Here is a 21,049-nt window from a genome sequence, read left to right as displayed (position 1 = left end):
AAATTGACATGGACAAAACTGCACGACCGGGGTACACGAAACTTGGTGGGCATGTAACCCCACATGGATAGCATGGAACCGCCGTTTTTCGTTTTGATCTGTAGCCCCCCCGCTGGACTGCACCCCCCGAAAGGAGGGTAGGGCAGACACAGTTTTCTGTGAATATCTTGAGAACCGTAGGGCCTAGGATGACCAATTTTTTTCGTATGTTTGCCTCCAGGGGTCATGTTAACCCATTCCATGTGCACACATGTGCATAAACAGATACACACGCACACACATACATTCACAGTAACCATACGTACAGTATGACACATACTCACACAGTAGACATATGTACGCATGCATGCAAATGCACAAACACACATACGCAGGCAAACACACAAGCACGCACGGCGCACGCACACACACACACACACACACACACACACACACACACACACACCCACAAACGTGTACACGCACACATGCACACAATTCAAGAATTTCTTCTTTTTCAAGAATTATGAACAGGCAAGATGGGGGTGGGGTTGTATAAAATGAATTTTACATGTGAAATCTATGAACTAATCATGTTTTGGTACTTGTTGTCTAGCAGATACCAGTGAGAATTAAGTGTGGCTAATGCAATTTAGTGAGACAGTTAGAATCATATAGGCCTTTCAGCGTGATTTATTTTTGTGGAAAAAATGTGCTGGACTGGGCGGCGGTCATATTTTGTACCGCTCTGCGGTACATCTAGTTTGGGTTTTGGGTTGCCAGGTTTTAGCCTATGACAAAACGGTTGAAATTGAAACTAAGTGATCTTGTATGTGTAGGGTGTATTTCATACACAATCTGGCAACCTGAATGGACTAATAATTTTAAAATGAAGTTTGATGGCCATGCAAATTACGGGAGTTTTCCGGGAGAAATAACAAAACGGGAGGGTGCTGGGAGATGACCTTGAAATACGGGAGAACCCGGGAAAAACGGGAGTGTTGACAGGTATGCTGTTGTCCCTCTCTGTTTTTTTTTTGCCTGAGCTCAACTTAAGCTGTTCAGAATTAGCCGATCCCACCAATCCCCCTTTATTGCACAAGAACTAGGGGAAATTATGGTGTTTGTGTATTTGGGTCTGAGTGTGTATGTGATCAAATGTATACATTGTGTTTTCCACTGCCGCTAAGCCCCCTGCTGAGGCTAGATTTAAAGGGGCTAACAGCAGGGCAATACCTAAAGGATTACTTTCTTATAGCAGACCCTAGAGAGGCACTCGTGCATTGGCCAGGCTCATTGCTTGAGTACTAATCTTACCTACTACTTCAGCTAGCAAGCCAACATAAACCTAAACATTCCTGTTCCGACTGCCCAGGTTAAATGCAGTAGAAGTTTCACTGTAGATATCCCCTGGGTTTGTGATGATGACCACTATGGATACCCTCCTACAACTCAATACTTTCCAAGCAGACCGCTAAAATTTCAGCCAGACCATAAACTATAAAAAGAGACTATGGTTGAAAACACATTAATGAGATCCCTTCCCAGCTATACAACACATAGAGGCACTCACATTTACGGTTGAGAGGACTCCCCTAAGCTAAATGTTTGAGTAGGTCTTAATGTAAGCAGAGCTCCGAGGTCTGACACTCTGGCCTCTCAGGAGTCATTACACACAGTGAGGAGTGCCTTATTAGGACATCAGCTCTGTAATCAGATGGGCTGCCTTTGCTTCACCCCCTCCCAGTCTGCACTCAAAATGGCAAAGTATAAAAGCTAGGAGAATGGAACTCGCAAGTTTTCTTTGGCAGCATCTATACAACAACCTTGAAGTATACCTGTAATAATAAAACATTTCTATGTCTGAACCTGCGGTTCCTCTCGTACTGAGCAGGATTACCATTGCAACAACACATCATCAGTAGGGTAAAACTAACCTGTCTCATGACGGTCTAATCCCAGCTCACGTTCCCTATTAGTGGGTGAACAATCCAACGCTTGGTGAATTCTGCTTCACAATAATAGGAAGAGCCGACATCGAAGGATCAAAAAGCGACGTCGCTATGAATGCTTGGCCGCCACAAGCCAGTAATCCCTGTGGTAACTTTTCTGACACCTCCTGCTTAAAACCCAAAAAACTAGAAGGATCTGTATATAAAGGGAAGACTTGTAAGAAGATGTGAAGACAAATTCTCAAAAATTCTGGATACTCAATAGAAATGCCATTGTACAACATGGTATTAATGTATGATACATTAATTAATGTAATAGTTGTTTTATGGTCGGATTATTGATAGATAGATAGATAGATAGATAGATAGATAGATACACTATTGATCCCCAAGGGGAAATTCAAGTAATGTAAATCTTCTAAAAGATAAGAGTAATATGGAGAGTATGGAGTAATAAGGAGAGTTGGAAAGATGAAAATCACTGAAACTCCTGTGAAACTTGATGAGCAAAAGGGTGAGTCAGAAAATGAGTGTGTGAGAGAGCGGGAAGAGAGGGAGTGGTGAGGAAGAGAGGGAGTGGTGAGGAAGAGAGGGTGGAGTGAGTGAGTGATTGTGTGCGTCTTGGAGGAGGAGTGGTAAACACAGCCTCGTGTTTGGATCAGAGCTCTCCGTCTTCAGTCCTGGTACAAACACATTGTTACCACATCTCACTGGAGAAGACTTCACCAAGGAAATACACACTGGTTATTGGCCTGTACGTTCACAGGCAGAAGAGCAATATGTTAGGACTGGTGGAGTAAGGAAAGACATTGTAGCAGGTGTTGTGGTGGTTATAGCTGTGACTAAGACCAGAGGAGGGATTACGTTTGTCTCAAGACTCTCACAGCCTGTGTGTGCGTGCGCGCGCGTGCGTGCGTGTGTGTGTGCCTGCCAGCCACAGGTGAGTTACACAACACTTGTGTGTGTGTGTGCTTCTCTCTTTCTAAATATGAAAGGTCAACATTTGCCTTTAGATGTATTTATCTAATAGACACAGTGGTCTTTTTGCACAGCTGGCAGATACTGTTTTTGTGTGTGTGTGTTTGTTTCTACCTGTGTGTGTTTGTTGTACAGTATGTGTGTGTGTGTGTTTGTTTCTACCTGTGTGTGTTTGTTGTACAGTATGTGTGTGTGTGTGTTTGTTTCTACCTGTGTGTGTGTGTGTGTGTGTGTGTGTGTGTGTTTGTGTTTGTTTCTACCTGTGTGTGTTTGTTGTGTGAGTATGTAGTTAAATTGCTAACTTGATTGACCCAAAAATCACCAGTTCAGAGTAGGGCTGCTCGATTATGGCCAAAATGATAATCACGATTATTTTGATCAATATTGAGATCACGATTATTTATCACGATTATTAATTAATTTTAGTGACAAAAAATATTTTTTCCCTAAACATATTGGACTTGCTATCTGGCTCACCCAAATTCTTTCCCCTCACATTTACTCCCCTATTACTGCAAATATAGATTTGACTGTGACTTCCAAACTTCCAAACAAATGTTTTGTGCGTGCTACTTTGTTAATATTTGGGAAAACGTTAACAGCCCACGGGAATCCTCCCAACGCTCCCCATTAGCCACTTAAGCTCTGCTTCTTGTTCATGAGTTCACTGTAATCGTTTAGTCCAGGGGTGTCCAAACTTTTTGACTGAAGGGCCACATTGGGTTTTGAAAATTGGCCAGCGGGCCACACACAAATAATAATAATAATAATAATAATAATAATAATAATAATAATAATGTTTTGTATTATTTAAATGACAAAATAATTTTGTTGTAGAAAATTAATTTCTTAAGAATTACTGTTAATTTGATGCTGTTTAATTCATGTATAAATGGTGCAGTCACTTTAAGACTCTTTGCCAGCTCCACTCAAATAGCCTATGGCTAGTGCTGTGCCTATGGCTGTGCCCTCTCACAGTTTATAAATGGTCAGTAGTGGTAACTACTGTTGCCATCGCCCTCTCTCCCACGCTCAAATGCGTCCCCAATTAAATGGACTAGCATAACGTAGTTCGATCTGCTGCAATGGAGATACTATGTATCTCGATGTGACAAGCTGTTTTGACATTGACATTGTAAACGTTCTCTAAGAAGAGTGTAAAGCAGTTTGCAGTAGCCTAAAGTTAACCACAACGTCGTCTATCGCTGGAAAAAAATAGCTAGCGGCCTATGATAAACTAATAAATGTTCGGCGGGCCGGATTAAAGTGCATGGCTGGCCGCAGTTTGGACACCCCTGGTTTAGGCTACATTTTCATTATTGTTCAATCGTTTTGAGTAGGCTGTGTCTTGAAACGCATATGCATTGTAGGTTGCACATGTAGCTTATAAAATACATGAATAAAATTCACGGATCCCGTCGTTAGCTCAACTCTTATTACAGTAGGCTATAGGCTATCGGAGGAAGCAAACAAAGACTGAAAGTTAACGTGATAAAAAAGGCATGGTTTACGTCATGTGATGTGTTTCACGGTATGAGTTGAGAGCTGAGAGATATTTTTGGTTAACTAAACTTGCCTGAAATCAGAAATGTTTTCGAACAATGGATGATCCGCTTCGAGGGACAAGCTCTTGGCCTTCTGCTGTGCCACACATTTGATTTTTGATCGTCGTTTATTGTATAGTCTAACTAGCCTACTAATTGTTAACATAATGTCACTAGTCCACAATGCATCAGGCTGAACAGTGCAGGGAACAGCTGTCATTGGTATGCTGCATGCAGGCACATGGTCAGACAGGTTTAAGGAGCTCTTGATTTGTTTTGTAGCGGAGCGTTCTATGGGTTACCAGGTTGGTTCTATGGGTAGAGCACGCATTTGAAATATCGCTCGATCACGCAAATTTGATCGTGGGAAGCCAAAATCGTGATCGTGATTAAAATTCGATTAATTGTGCAGCCCTAGTTCAGAGTTATATTGGTGTATGGCTGTCGGTGTGATTCTTATTTGAGTAACTCAGTAACTAAATGTACATTTCAGTGGCAGTATGTTCCATTGTGAACAGTTTCTGTATTCTGGTAGATTGTCTCTTAGAGACGCTTAGACTTACTTTTCTTTTTCCCATTCTCTGCCTTCATACTTAACATCTGTTTTTATATTAATCATTTCTACATCCCATGCCAGCTGACTCTCTTCTAATGACAAACAGAAAACAGACTGTCAACTTTCACGATTAGTCTGTTAACATTACCATGAGGATGTTTTGCCCAAGTAATTAGTTTAGAGGTCATGTCACTAGGCTACTGTTGAAGAGTTTTTAGAATACTAAGATCTTATTCCCCTACTTTTCTTCTTTCACTTCCTCCTCTGGTCTCTCTCTTGCTTTCTCTCACCCCTCTTTTCCTTCCCTGAAGCTATGGATAGCAGAATTGCGTCATGGTTGAAGCTTGTCTCAGACAGCTCTGAGAAGTGGTCCACTTGATTAAACGAGAGTGGTCGACAGAAACATTGTAGGATTGAAAGAAGAGATGGAAAAGGTTAGTGAGAGCAGCTGTGGGTGAAAGCTGAAGTTATCCAGTGCGGTTTTATTGGTCACAGTTTTGGTGTAAGTAGATCGGACCACCATGTTTTAATGGATGTCTGCTGGATTCTCTTACAGGGCCATTCCCATTAGGTTTAAATGCCAGTGGAAATGCTTTTCTCTTATGCTTAAGATTTTAAAAGATGTGTTTGAATATGTATTGCTGACAACATAGCATAGTATAGAGTTTAGTACTTTATCCGTTATATCCTGTGGTCTCGCTATTTTTTTTTTGTGTGTATATGTATATATATAGGTCTGGAAAAAATTAAGAGACCACTGCAAATTTGAATATGACCTTCAAATCATTCGAATGTCACTCAGCAACTGTAGGATGACATCAGAAAAATGTGCAGTGGTCTCTCAGAGCTGTATGCACTGTATATGCAGTATATGTACGGCTCAGATCATGGTACATGGGACTTCAGACAATGTGGTATCACTGTAAGTGTAAAGTGCTCTGGCAAATGTAGGTGCTTTTGAAGTTGTCACACCCAACTCCACATATACAAGAACACACTTGCAGAGTTGTTGGGGACTTAATAGTTCTGATGTCTTTCATTTGATTAAATACAAAAACATTTGTGTGCTAATTGAAAGGGTTGTTCATGGTAGAATAATGTTCCTTAGTAAATCAAATCAGTTTGGTCAACTACCAGGTGTGTGTGTGTGTGTGTGAGAGAGAGAGAGTCTGCGCATGTACATGTTTAGGCAAAATACCTGAGAAGCATGTTCTAACACACACTGTAGGAATGTTTCTAGTGGGAAAAGAACAGTTTCCACTCTTGTTGGTCCCCCTGATGGTCCTCGTAGCCTTGTCTCATGTCACTATTCCCGGATGAGATGTGGGGTAACCAGAGTCCTTCCTCTGTCTACAAGCTCTGACCATAATGCTGACAGGCTGATCATACCTGAATTAGTCGGGTCTTTATTTTTTTATTTGTTTATTACATATGCCATGTTGATAGCTTCCTTGATGAAATGTTACAAAATGTATTATGAAATGGCATAGCATAACAATTGTCTAAAATGAGTGACTGATCTAGGCCTGGGTAACACAGATAACTGCCCAGGGCAGCATCTTGCTGGGGGCAGCACAGGCTTTGGCAAAAAAAAAAGTTGTGACATAGGCCAGTTTTCTATCAATCATTCGCTTGTCACGTTGATGATATCATATTAGCATAATGGCTTGAGTTGGCGCCCTGGCTCTAGTGTTTTTACCCAGGTGGCATGCTGCATTCATAGCTCTTTATCTCACTCATCAAAATGAGTTGGGGAGGTGGGTTGGTATAGGTTGACCTCAGGCAGTATCACCAAACTGCAACCCTCTGTGTCATCTTGAAAGTTTAACATCAACTTCTTTTCTCCTGAAATGATAGTTGTTGAAGTGAATTGACTGCCTAGAAATACAACGTGTGCAAACAGGTTCAGTGTTTGCAGTCATATTTGGATTTCCTTCCTGCAGGCAGTTTACTACAGGCTAAGCTTTACAGGATTTTTATGAAGCGAAAGAGAAGTCTGAAGTGAAAGAGACAGTAGCCAGGTAATGCAGTAGTTTGTTGTTTTCATCATCAGTCGTCAAAAAAAAAGCCGGTAGTGAGTGCTCCAAATGTAAGAAAAGAAGCATATTGTTTAGGCATTAGGTGGCACATGCCCCCAGATGACTCAGAGGGGATTCATGCTATTTTGTCTATTTTGGAGGGCTAAGTGGTTAGCCTGGCTAACGCCAAACCCCATCTCATTGAGATGGGGTCTGGGAACTACACATTAATTTTCTCGTATTTGGCGACTAAGTGATAAGGTAGGCTACAGCCTAAATCAGGGCTATATGTTTAAACTGCTGTAACTTGTGGTTACATAAAAGCCCTACTGCTACAACTTATGCTACTTATGCCATGTTCTTTTTTTTTTTTTTTAAGTATATTTTTTTGGGCTTTTTATGCCTTTAATTCGATAGGACAGTGGAGAATGACAGGAAGTGAGTGGGGGAGAGAGAGTCGGGGTGGGATCTGGAAAGGACCTCAGGGCGGGAATCGAACCCGGGTCACCGGCGTACGGTGCAGGTGCCCCAGCCAGTTGTGCCACGGCTGGGGCCATGCTATGTTCTTGTATGTTACAACATGAGTCTATGCCTACTGAAATAAGCCTTTGAATACATTTAAAATCACCTTTGACAATAAATAGACATTACCATTATATCATAACCAGCAAGGACTAGAACATAAGTGGAAAGTCATACTGTACAATAGCTTTGTGGTTCCAAATGTTCCATATCATATTTGTGTTTATTGTTTAGTGTATCTATCATGCCTGCCTTTAATCGTTTTGGGGCTACTTTTTGTTCTCTTGCTCAGGCTGGGCCCAGTATAAGTAAGTATAAGTATAAGTATACTATATTGGGATAAATGCAGAGACCAAATTTCCATCATTCCCTCAAATAGTATAAGTATATATACTTAGACTTATACTATTTGATCCCATGAGAGAAATTTGGTCTCTGCATTTATCCCAATCCGTGAATTAGTGAAACACACTCAGCACACAGTGAGGTGAAGCACACACTAATCCCGGCGCAGTGAGCTGCCTGCAACAACAGTGGCGCTCGGGGAGCAGTGAGGGGTTAGGTGCCTTGCTCAAGGGCACTTCAGCCTTGCCTACTGGTCTGGGTTTGAACCGGAAACCCTCCGGTTACAAGTCCGAAGCGCTAACCAGTAGGCCACGGCTGCCCCCCACAGTACATTAACACCATTAATTATTATGAATACTGTACATTAACACCATTAATTATTATGAATACTGTACATTAACTCTGTTGCCCAGATATCCACTAAACAAGTTCAGTCAGCGCTGCCAAGTTTTTCTTCTAATACCACTTTGTACTTTGTGTGGCGCTGTATTAAATACAATGCAAATCAATGAAAGACTGCCGAAGCAAATGTAATGGTGCTTTTGACAATGCCATTGTTATAAAAATGCTATATAAATAAATTGACATTGGCATTGACAAAATTCTACATATAGCTCCTATACAAGCATCTTCAATCTCAATGATGGCCACCACTGTTGGGACATGGTAGTGTATGTGGAAAATAATCTGTGTGTGTGTGTGTGTGTGTGTGTGTGTATCATGGGCTGGCATGGCGACTCTAGGCCCACACACTGGCATGCTGCACTAACAAACCAAATTAACATATACACCCGTCCTGACCGCTGGCGAAAACGCAGAGAGCCAATGTGTTAATATCGGGACTACTCAAAATGTGCTTAGTTTCAACCCTGAAAACGCAGAGAGAGCCAATGTGTTAATATCAGGACTACTCAAAATGTGCTTAGTTTCAACCCTGAAAACGCAGAGAGAGCCAATGTGTTAATATCGGGACTACTCAAAATGTGCTTAGTTTCAACCCTGAAAACGCAGAGAGAGCCAATGTGTTAATATCGGGACTACTCAAAATGTGCTTAGTTTCAACCCTGAAAACGCAGAGAGCCAATGTGTTAATATCAAGAATACTCAAAATGTGCTTAGTTTCAACCCTGAAATCCGCAACCAAAACTACATTAAGAAGCAGTAAATATATACACTACCGGTCAAAAGTTTGGGGTCACTTAGAAATTTCCATTCCACTCCATTATGGACAGAATACCAGCTGAGATCAGTTGCATTATCAGGGCAGCAGTTTTCAGATTACATTATGGGCTTACATAATTGCAAAAGGGTTCTCCAATGTTTTCTCAGTTAGCCTTTTAAAATATCAGATTAGTAAACAAAATGTGCCTTTGGAACATTGAATGAATGGCTGCTGATAATGTTAATGTTAATGATAATGTAGATATTGCATTAAATATCAGACATTTCTTTCTACAACAGTTGAGAACCCTTTTACAATTATGTAAGCACATAATGTAATCTGAAAAGTGCAACTGATTTCAGCTGGTATTCTGTCTATAATGGAGTGGAATGGAAATTTCAAATTGATCCCAAACTTTTGACCGGTAGTGTATTTCCTATTCTATTTATTAATTTATTTGTTTGTTTGTTTGTTTGTTTGTTTGTTTGTTTATTTGTTTATTCATGTGGTTGTGACTATTAGCACAGTGTTTGTGTTGTCAGGTGAAACATAACAGGCTCTTTGCGGATATTTGGATGCTGTGTTGTTTTAATCAGTATTGCTACGGTCATTCCAAATAAAATAATCAAAGTGTGTGTGTGTGTGTGTGTGTGTGTGTGTGTGTGTGTATGTGTGTGTGTGTGTGTGTGTGTGCGTGCGCGTGTGTGCGCGTGTGTGTGTGTGCGCGTGTGTGCTGGTTATCCCTGACTTTGTGGGACAACATTATGGTGTTTCTACCAAAGGTTGTTGGGAGATTTGTGAGGAAGGAATTTGTGTTATTTGCACAAATATACTCATGCTCAACATCTTTAGGAACCTATGTGCAGGACACATTTTTAGAGACCGAACTTTCTAGAAATGTTTAGTTCCTAACTGCAGTTAGAGTGCTTGTAAGTCAGTGGCATCCCAACACAGCCTCATACACAGTGGCTCTATCCACACACACAACTATGGGCTGTGGCTGTGGGAAGGCATAAAAGCACAGTTAACTCAATTCCACTGATTGGACTGGTTGCCGGTCACACTTGTGAGCGCCGAAAGGGCGCTGTTGTTCATATGCTCTATTTAAACATGTCTGTCCCGAGGCCAGGAGCCTTGCTTGTTTGCTACAGAGCACAGACTAGAGAGTACAAAAGCCCCTCTAATCCCTCTGCCCTTCTCTCACTCGGTCAGATGGAGTTGTCCGGAGCACCGTCAACGATTAGCATAGCAGATTAGAGGGCTTCTGGCTCTGCGGAACGGTCCCTCCCGTCCAGTAGGTTGATTGGGAAGGACCCCTCCCGCACACTCACCCTTCTGGACTTAACCTGGCTAGACATGAAGGCCAGGGGGGTTAATTAGGCCGATCGGCTGCCGCTCTGGGGGAGGGGGCAGAGAGGCAGAGAGGAGGCTGGGAGGAGGATCACTGGAGAACCAGTGTTGTTCTCCGTGTATGTTGTGTGGTCAGGGATGGAGCCTTCAGGCCCCATGGAGGCAGACAAACAGCAGTGCTCCCATCCTGCGCTATGGAAGGTAAAGTGATATGAATGTAGGTGTGTGTGTGTGTGTGTGTGTGGGGGGGGGGGGGGGTTAAAGGTGTTTGGGAACTGAGGAATTGGTTCTATACTTTTATCCTGTGTCATTGAAAAGAGCTCAATGGTGTTTTAAACCCCCAGCATTGACTTCAAGGCAGCGCTGCGACCGTTGACTTCAAGGCACCTAACCCAAACCCTGACCTTAACCCTAACCCTAACCCTAGTGCCTTCCATGTGGCGCTGCCTGGAAGATGACGTTGGAATGGTTTTATTTCTGTAGCACTGCACTGTTGTCTCCAGGTGACAGTTTAAATAATGTGTATATTACTATTGTGTAATAGTTTTTAACCTTATTCTAACAACCACACATGGTACTTAGTGTTTTAAGACAGAACAGTATAGCGGACTGATGTGTGTCTGCATAAGTACATTGTGTTGGATGTTTGTTGATATTGAAAAGGCCCACTCACAGTTTAAACACACACAGACACATGCATATGACAGGAAGTACCTTTGCCGGATGCTTATTGTCTCTGTTCCTGTGTGTGTGTGTGTGGGTGTTTGGATGGGACATCTGAAAACTGACCCCACAAGCTTCATACTGGAATGTACAGGCTGAGCAAGAAAGCTGAGGCTGAAGGATGAGAAAGGCTTACAGCCTTGCAGTGCTGTTTGTCCCTTTCATCCTCAAAACCCTCTGACTTCAGTAGATGAAACAATATGGTCAGGATAACCGTGTATGCTATCTATAGTCAGTGTTGGGAAAGTTCACTTTCTACGTGAACTAGTTCAAAGTTTAAAAATTTTAAAATTAACTAGTTCAGTTCATAGTTCATAATTATTTTTTTTTTCTTTTTTTTCATATGTTGCTGCGAGCTTTTTTTTTTCAAAATTATTGCTACAGCCCATATAGAATGCAGTTAATTTAGGTTGAGGATCTGTCTTGACAGTCTTGATTTTTTATTGGCTTGCACATACCTTCTAGCCAGGTGCTTCAGTTCAATGTGCCGTTTCAGGTTTGCTGTGGATGTGACTGAAGTGTGGGCAAAGTTTGCACAGAAATGTACGATTTTTCCAATCCTCACCGACCTTGTCATAAAACTTGTTTAAATGATCATATAGTCCATCCTACACTGGAGAGTCTTGCCATGTGTTTGTATTCATTTATTCTGTTTATGTTCATGTGTCTGTGAGACAGAGGGAAATAGATACACAATGTTGGATATCAGGATCAGTTAAGGATGAGGATAAATATACACCCCTCTCTCTCTCTCTCTCTCTCTCTCTCTCCCTCTCTCTCTCTCTCTCTCCCATTCTCTTTCCTTCTTCTCTTATAGGTGTGCCACCATCCACATTGCCAGGAACTCAATAAGGAGGCCCCACTACTGCTTTGTTCCTTATGTGATGTCCATTGCCATCTCAATCCAGTAGACAGTATGCACTTTGACAGGCACCCACATTTTAACCCAAATCTACAAGGTAAGAAAAGGGAAAACACAACCCATAACCATACAGACATGTACTGGCACACAGGTATGCATGCTGATGCTGAAGCTATGTTTGATACCAAGCTATGTTTGATACTGAATTTAGGGTAATGAAGTATCTGGATAAATACCCATCATGATAGTTATTGCAGAGTTTTCATATATACTCCTATTATCATCCTCGATCATCATCATCTATGGCCATGCTGTCTGTGTTCTGCAAGACTTTGTGGGGACAAGGTAGTGATTTTAAGTGAGTAACTTCATCTCAGACATCGGCTCCGATGTCGGCTGAGATAAAGGGCTAGTAGAACCAATCTTGTGCAATCTTACAGAGATGTGTGATCAAATTCTCATGGTGGATACAGTTGAAGGAAGGTCAGGAATATCATGGAGAATTGCTGAGATTATATGCATAGGCCCGTAACTGCACACTTATTAATAATGTGGTGTGTGCAGGGTCTATAGTATCATTAATAATGTGGTGTGTGCAGGGTCTATAGTATCCTTATTAATAATGTGGTGTGTGCAGGGTCTATCCTTATTAATAATGTGTTGTGTGCAGGGTCTATAGTATCTTTATTAATAATGTGGTGTGTGCAGGGTCTATCCTTATTAATAATGTGGTGTGTGCAGGGTCTATAGTATCCTTATTAATAATGTGGTGTGTGCAGGGTCTATCCTTATTAATAATGTGGTTTATTAATAATGTGGTGTGTGCAGGGTCTATAGTATCCTTATTAATAATGTGGTTTATTAATAATGTGGTGTGTGCAGGGTCTATCCTTATTAATAATGTGGTGTGTTAATAATGTGGTGTGTGCAGGGTCTATATTAATAATGTGGTGTGTGCAGGGTCTATATTAATAATGTGGTGTGTGCAGGGTCTATATTAATAATGTGGTGTGTGCAGGGTCTATCCTTATTAATAATGTGGTGTGTGCAGGGTCTATATTAATAATGTGGTGTGTGCAGGGTCTATCCTTATTAATAATGTGGTGTGTGCAGGGTCTATATTAATAATGTGGTGTGTGCAGGGTCTATTCTGTCACGAAACGTGTCCACCCGCTCCTGTCCCCCGCGCACCAGTCCTCCATCTGACCTGGAAGAAGAGGAAGAGGCAAGCAGCGAACAAGGGTGAGTGAATTTAGTACACACACACACACACACACACACACACATTTTATTTTTTTATTTGAATCTGCCAATCAAATTTCTTTACAGAAAGGATTCAAATATTCTCAGAGATGATACAGTTTTGACATTCAAGGGTACATAAAGCATCGCCTACACCACACAGCTAGACTGCCTATTACAGCTGATGTGGAGCAGAATTTTGCCACACACACACACATGCACATGTAACGGATGCCAGCTAGCTTAGCTGTGTGTGTGGAACGTTGGTAAACCTCACTCTCTGATGCCCCAAAAGTGCTGCTGGCATGAAAGCTAGTAGTCTGGGCTTTTAGCTTGATTGTCAGCATGCTCAACTCCCGATCCGAGGTGATGCTGCTTCGCGGGTTCGAGTCTGGGCGTGTGCAGGGCTGAACCGCGCAGGTTACACACACACACACACACACACACACCAATAGCAATATCCTGTCCACATAACACTTAACAATTTATTATGAGACTTTTTCTTGATTTTTATTCTGTGCTATTTATTACATTTTATGTTGTTTTTGTTGTTATTGTATTTCCATCTAGAAACATGAATGTCCAATAAGGATTCACACCCTACACCATAACTTCCGAAACAAACGTATGACATGAAACTGGCGTAGGACTGGTGTACGCTCAATTCCACGCAAAGCATGACATTTATCAATTTGAACGTGAGCTGTGGCTACCCTCGAGTCTCAACTCGTGTACACAAGTTTTGTACGCATAACACTGTGCAGCAGTAAATCGCCAAAGGATTAGAAAGTTGAAGAGTTGAATTCATGGAATATCTAAATTATTAATAAGACTTCTCCTGCACATTTGTAGCCTACTTTCCGTAATGTAGCCTGTTATGTTGACACATTTGATGGCTTAGGATAGCCATACTGTATGTGGAGAGAATGACCAGCACTTTCGCTTTGGACAGCGCAACAGTCATACATTATTTTTTTCAAGGGATAAATGGCAGGTGTCGTATGGTTTTGTAATGAATGTATTTGTAGTATAATGAGTTCTCTCTGCGAAAATAAAGTCTGTTGCACTTAAATCGCTATGGTTCCCTGGCTTCCTTGATGACAGTTTTCTAGCTGTCAAAATGAACAAGATTCAGCTGGAATTGTAATGTCACTATGGCTATATCCAGATCAGAAATAGGATCATTCGTCAGTCAGTTTGTGCGAGTTGCTTTCCACGAACTGCACAAGTTAGAACCCGTCCTCATGATGCCATTTCAAACTCCTGATTGGACAGTATCTGAAGGAATCTGCTCCCTTATGTTGGAATGTGCAAACATTAACACAAATACAAGGGATTCCTTTTTATATCTGATTTTTGCGACAGTGGTACTGACAACTTTTTGATATTCTGTTATTTTATTCTGTTGGATAGACTATACAGATGATACAGTATGTAGAGGAAACACTTAATACTGAATGTATGTGCTATATGCAGAACTGTTAAATGTATGACAACAGTGGTTTATTAAAAGAACATAGTAATTTATTTCCTTCAGCCATCATCAATGAAGTAGTTATTTATTTCCGTCAGCCATCATTTTAAAAAAATACATTCTTAGAAAATAAAATATGCGTTTTTGTTTGTCTATTTTTGCACATATATTCTCAGGGAGCATAAAATAGGAGGAGCCAAAGTGCTGAAGAGGAAACCAAGGCGACGACATACAGATGTAAGTTCAGAATATTTAGACACACACACACACACACACACACACACACACACACACACTGTACACATACACACACACACACACACACACACACACACACACACTGTACACATACACACACACACACACACACACACACACACACACACACTGTACACACACACTGTACACACACACACACACACACACACACACACACACACACTGTACACACACACACACACACACACACACAAACACACACACACACAAACACACTGTACACAAACACACACACACACACACACACACACACACAAACACACTGTACACAAACACACACACACACACACACACACACACACACACACACACACACACACACACACACACAAACACACTGTACACAAACACACACACACACACACACACACACACACACACACACACACACTGTACACATACACACACACACACACACAAACACACACACACACACACACACACACACACACACACACACACACACACACACACACACACACACACACACACACACACAGACACACACACACACAAACAAACAATTGTACTCCTACTTTTTCCTCTTTGGATGGTTTTGGATGGTGGGATGTTTTCCTGGCTTAGCAATTCAATGTTGTATATGTGTTCTGTACACTCCAGGACCCCAGTAAAGAATGTTTCAGTCTGAAGTTTGACCTCAGTGTGGACATTGACACTGAAATTGTGCCAGCGGTGAAGAAGAAGACCTTGAGGTAAGAGTATTAAAGATGACGAAAGGAAGATGAAACATGGAAGGAGGCAGCTCAGTTAGGAGTGGAATAGTTTTCAGCTGTTCTCATATCTCTTCCTTTCGGCTCATTTGCCACATTTAGTGTCTGTTTGTTTGATAATGGTCAATGGTACAATGGTTGTGTGTGTGCGTGTGTGTGTGTGTGTGTGTGTGTGTGTGTGTGTGTGTGTGTGTGTGTGTGTGTGTGTGTGTGTGTGTGTGTATATGAATGTTACAGAGAAGTTCTTGGGCCTATATTTGAGAGGAAGGGCATTGAACTGTCTTGTGTGGACTTATTCCTGGATCAGTCGAACACACCACTCTGCTTACATTTTGAGGCGTATCGTTTTGGGGGTCACTATCTCAAGGTTAAAGGTGAGTATCCCTGTTAACCTGTCTCATGATGACACACATTGGCTCCCCTGCATGCAGTAGCTAATAGTGACTGTTGAAGTAGTCTATATCAACAATCAGTGAAAAGTCGTCATTTAATGTAGTCATTTTAAATTGTTCGTAATGTCTGTTTATTTCAGTAACTTCAGTGAGAGACAGTGCAGAATCTTACCTGCAGCTTTCTCTCATCAACAGACAGTTATCAGAGTTGACCCACACCCTTCCCCAGTGCTGAGACCAAGCAGTGGCACTCAGTGTCCTGGTTAATGTAATAAACGCTCTCTGCTACTCTGCTAGTGTCTGGACTAATGCAATAAGCTCGCACCACAAAGTTGCTGAGCTTCGGGGTGGGTCCTGAGATGAGAGCTTGATTTGTCTGTCACATGTTTGCCTACTCTAAAAAGAGAAGAAACTTGCAGATTGTGTTTCTGTCTTTCTTTGACCTTCATAGTAAATGTAACTATGAGCATGAACAACCTGCACCTAAAACTACTTCAAACAAATTTACATACCATGCCTCAGACATGAGAAACACACACACACATGCAAAAATGGACACACACACACATACACATACACACACACACACACACACACACACACACACACACACACACACACACACACACAAGCATAGACATCTCAAGCTCTGTTGCATGTTACCTTTAACAGTAGAGCTAGATGCAGATTGATGATTTTAAATGTGAACAGACCATTATGTGTATCCTAAGTTCATCTCCCCACTCTTGACCGCATTTGTATATATGGCAGCACGTCCTGGAGATGAACTAAAGGTGGAGCAGTGTGTTAAGGACCTGCGCTCGCTAAGCCTACCCAACCTGAAGCAATGCGGAGGGCAGAGTAGCTACATCCTAACCCCACCCCCTGATCGCCCAGAGCATGGCTCCCTGGGACGCCGTGACAGCAGTGTGGACCTGCTGGTGAGTACGCTGTACAGGCATGTCTGCACGTTTACTACATGCTGCAATTTCACCTCTCATCACTCACCTCCTATCAAATCTGACTTCCTGTTGCTATTGCCCTTCTGTGATGTACTGGACATCAACAAAAATGACACATTTTCCAGAATTGACTCTAGAGTAACATTTTTGAACAAGGCAAAATATTACAGATTGATTGAGTAGATTTGTGAAAATAGGGCTTGTGTTTAAAATTGTTATTTGGCAATGTTGTAAAAACTACTTGCATCTCACTGCATGCCCTCCCTGCGTTGATAACAGTTGATAACAGTGTAAACTCAAGCTGTGCTCTAATCATAAATGTCCAGCGATACATATTTCTCTTCTGGCTAGCTCATTGGCATCAGAGAGGTTATTATAAACACTCAACTAGGCACAACTGTTTTATATGCATTTGTATTTCTTGCCATGAGATTGCAAGTTACCATTGTTGAAAAAAACCTCCACAACACTGCATCTAAACGTCCCTCTTATACTTTCATCTTAGTGTCATTGTTTGAATCATACTGCAAGTGTCTGATCATGTCTGATCGAAAACATGAAACCCAGTGTGTAAAAGTAGTGGTAGTAGTAGTAGTAGCAGTAGTAGTAGTAGTAGTAGTAGTAGTGTAAAAGTACATCAGCTTTTTGATTTAAAATGATAGGACTGTTCTATGATATGCTGGAGGTGGAAGATTTTGTTTTGTACACTGTGTACTCATTTGAGGTGAAGAGGCATGATACATGTGTGGGCTAGTCCTGTCCTCAAGGCATGGGGTCAAGTCAGACTAAGTCATACATTCGCACACAGACATGCTTGATTTGCTTTTCAAGCAAGTCAGGACCCAATCTCTCCTAGTTTAGTTAGGAATTGTGATGTCATAAGTCTCTTATTCAGACAGACTATAAAAAGGACACAGACATGTGTTAAATTAAAGCTGTATATCTCCTCATAACTTTACGTGAGGCTATGTTATGCTTTCCTATAGTTCCTTCCTACTGTAACAAACAGGCAGATCATCTGGTAAATTGTTGACTATGTAACTTTAACAAATGTAACAAATGGTCCTAGACCACTTGATCAGCTGTGCCAGATTACTCAGTGTCTGGTGATTCACTTGGCCTGACGCTAAGTCGTCATGAAAGATTACTGTTGAGGCCAGGTGATTTCTCAGCCTAATTTAGATTTCACAATTCACAGAGGTGTGTCATCATACACCCTCATTGCAAATTTCTCTCTAAAACCAGCCATGAGCCAAAACCTCCTGTTACTTCTTTAGATTGGACCTGAGTATCTCATAAAGCAGTGTTATCCTTTATTTGCTGGAAATGGACCTGATTTAATAGCGTTGTAGCAACTTTCAAAAACAGTTGTTGCTTTTATTATTGTTTCGAGTGTTAGTGTTAAGGTGTGCTTTTGTGTGTCTTTTACAGCTATTGTGAGGCCTGCTCACTTGTGCTGGTATAGTTCATAAGATGTTTTGCTTGTCTACTGTTATGTTTTTGGCTTGAAACATGGTTTTGGTCTTTTATATTAGTTCTGTTGTACAAATACAGATATTGTCTGTTTGTATTGTATTGTACTGACAGTTTTGGTCAGATTTATGATAATCAGTCAAATATTTTTGGGGTTCTGCTGTAGAAGGGAGGAGTTGAGGGAATGGTTAGCCTAAGCTTTTACTCACAGTTTTAACAGAGCTATTCCCTTACTGTCCACTAGGTATAGTATTAGGTAGTAATATTAGCTCTTGCCTAATCCACTGGTTGGTAGTCTATGCATGAGGCTAAGCAGGCACTCCCTGTGATGAGTGGGCGAGTGTTTGTCTGTGTGCCTGTCTGTGCAAGTGACCAACGACTGCATTTGCGTAACAGTATAATATAGCAGATTACAAGACACACAGGCACACACATGCACACACACGCACACACACGCTAGTCAGCTGATCTAGTTTCCCTGGAACAGTTTTCAAACACTGTGGTACTGTATATACGTCACTGCTTCAATTGCATGCAAAATTAGCTTTGTATAATCATGAGGATCTGATCCTCATCGTGGTTCTGTCATGTCAGGATGCATACAGGGCAGAAATGAACACAACTCCGTAACTCTTTAGTTCTGTTTCTTTTTTGTAGTTTAAGGTTGTGCTGGAAAGCAACACTTTCAATTTTCAATAATTTTAAGCCATTTAAAGTGTGGGTAAGTGTTTACTCTTCAGCAATACAATATTATTAAATACTGGTAAGAGATATACCCAAATCATCTAACTAATAGGATTTGCCTAGTAATATCAATATACCAATTTCAACAGAGGTAAAATACTGGCATAACCATTATTATGACCATGTTAAAAAATTGTTGATATTCTTTGGTAGTATTTTGAAGCTATGCTCTATATATCAATCTATATATCTGCAGTCTAAACGTGGGTGTGTGCAGGAGCAGTTATATAGGCTAATTATTACTATGCCCTTTCAGTGCAGTGCAATGGTTACCTAACAACATGATATTACATATTTTCATTGTATTCATTTAGTGGCAAAAAAACAAAATGTACATGTGACATACTACTGTAACTTAATCCTTGTGCTTTCAAAAGATGAGTTTACAGCACTTTGACCCCAAAAGGCTTGAAAGTTCATCAGATAGTGTTGGTTCATCCATCCATGTAATTCATTTTGTATCTAAGACAGAGGGGAGATATAGGTTTCAAGTTATGGTTCTGCTTTTATCTTTCTGTGAAACAGTAACAGGTAGCCACTAATCAGAGGCTGACTTTAAAATGCAAAAGGCAAGAAGCCAGATCTGCTAGATCTACCAAATGAGCACTCTAGTGACTTGCTTGCCTCAGTGATGGCGTCTCTGCTTGATTTGCTGCACATTGTCCCTGAGAGCTTTGCCAGTTCTGCCAACTCAGGTGAGGCTAGGGGGACCCTGTGAGAGATACACTTTATTTTTTATGTAATGACAAAGCATTCACACATACACACACAAACACTAGACATAAGTAAAAATAAGACTTTGGACAAAAGTGTCTGCTAGCATTGTTAACTAAATGTAACTTGATCGTCATTTTAATGTTTTTCCATACTTTATCAGTTCACTAATATTTTGTCTGTGTCTCTCAACAATATGTTATTGCATTTGGGTTAATAGGCTTTTGGCTATCATTTCAGACACTGGCAATGCATTTTCCCTGCTTTTGTTGAACAGCTAACTAAATCAATTGGGATTGTCTATGTATGGTCTATGTCTTTTTTATGATTGTCTATGTCTTCTGCTTGGTTGAATTACCTATTGTGATGCACTCTTTAGAACCTACGGAGCCTGTGGGGTTTTTTTATAATGAGAAAAATGTTTTACTTACACTTTAAGATGTGTGCTCATGTTAGCGCCCTGGGTCAGACCTAAACCTGGGTCCCTGTGGGCACACACACCTGAATGTGGGATGGGTGCTGACGTGCTGTAGCCAGCTGTACCACCAGCGCCCCCCTTGATGTGAAGTTTTTTGAACTGTTTCACTGCATTTGGAATAGTTTGCAACAGTGATGTAACATAGCTAAGGCTCAGCAGAATCCTGGGATATGCTAGCTTGGCAATGACAGATGAAACCAACGGCTATGCTTTGGCTGTAGCAGAAATCCATTTACTGTAGAACAAATAACTGCAGTTTGTCCAAAGTTGAGAAATGTTGTTGAAATCGATGTGTGGCTGAAGGAAGACAGTTTTTGTGAGTAAAACGTGGAAATTGTATCAGCAAATCAACACAACACAAGAGTTACAACAGTAGTATAAGTAGTGAGACATAGTTCCCATCCTTATATGCAGTGTCATCAGGGGAGTGGTTTTGATCACTGATTAATCTTTCTCTGTCCCGTCAATGGGTCTTTGTGCTAGAGCTGATGAAATACAAACACACAGGTAGGAATGTGTAGACTGAAGAGTAAAGCAGGCAGGAGAGGACAGTCACACTGCGTGGACCG

At 41.1% G+C, this 21,049-nt stretch overlaps 1 protein-coding gene across 2 annotated transcripts in view; it reads left to right on the top strand.

Moving 5' to 3' along the window:
• Window positions 1-11,950: 11,950 nt before the first annotated feature.
• The window catches only part of plekhg5b (pleckstrin homology domain containing, family G (with RhoGef domain) member 5b), a 29,869-nt gene continuing 20,770 nt past the window's right edge, over window positions 11,951-21,049 (top strand). For both annotated transcript variants that reach the window (XM_076276230.1, XM_076276231.1), the window contains exons 1-6: window positions 11,951-12,088; window positions 13,134-13,233; window positions 14,884-14,944; window positions 15,608-15,699; window positions 15,955-16,091; window positions 16,881-17,050. In XM_076276230.1, coding sequence (XP_076132345.1) covers window positions 12,046-12,088; window positions 13,134-13,233; window positions 14,884-14,944; window positions 15,608-15,699; window positions 15,955-16,091; window positions 16,881-17,050 — 603 coding nt within the window. In that variant the 5' untranslated portion in view covers window positions 11,951-12,045. The remainder of the gene's footprint in view (window positions 12,089-13,133; window positions 13,234-14,883; window positions 14,945-15,607; window positions 15,700-15,954; window positions 16,092-16,880; window positions 17,051-21,049) is intronic.

The sequence above is a fragment of the Alosa pseudoharengus genome, unplaced genomic scaffold (genome assembly GCF_046254945.1).
Source record: "Alosa pseudoharengus isolate Yale_2024_CS ecotype anadromous, Long Island Sound unplaced genomic scaffold, YU_APseudo_1.1 YU_APseudo_1.1_scf_9, whole genome shotgun sequence".
Lineage (NCBI taxonomy): Eukaryota > Metazoa > Chordata > Actinopteri > Clupeiformes > Clupeidae > Alosa > Alosa pseudoharengus.
Note: the sequence above shows the minus strand (reverse complement) of the source record. Positions and strands in the feature narration are given on the sequence as shown.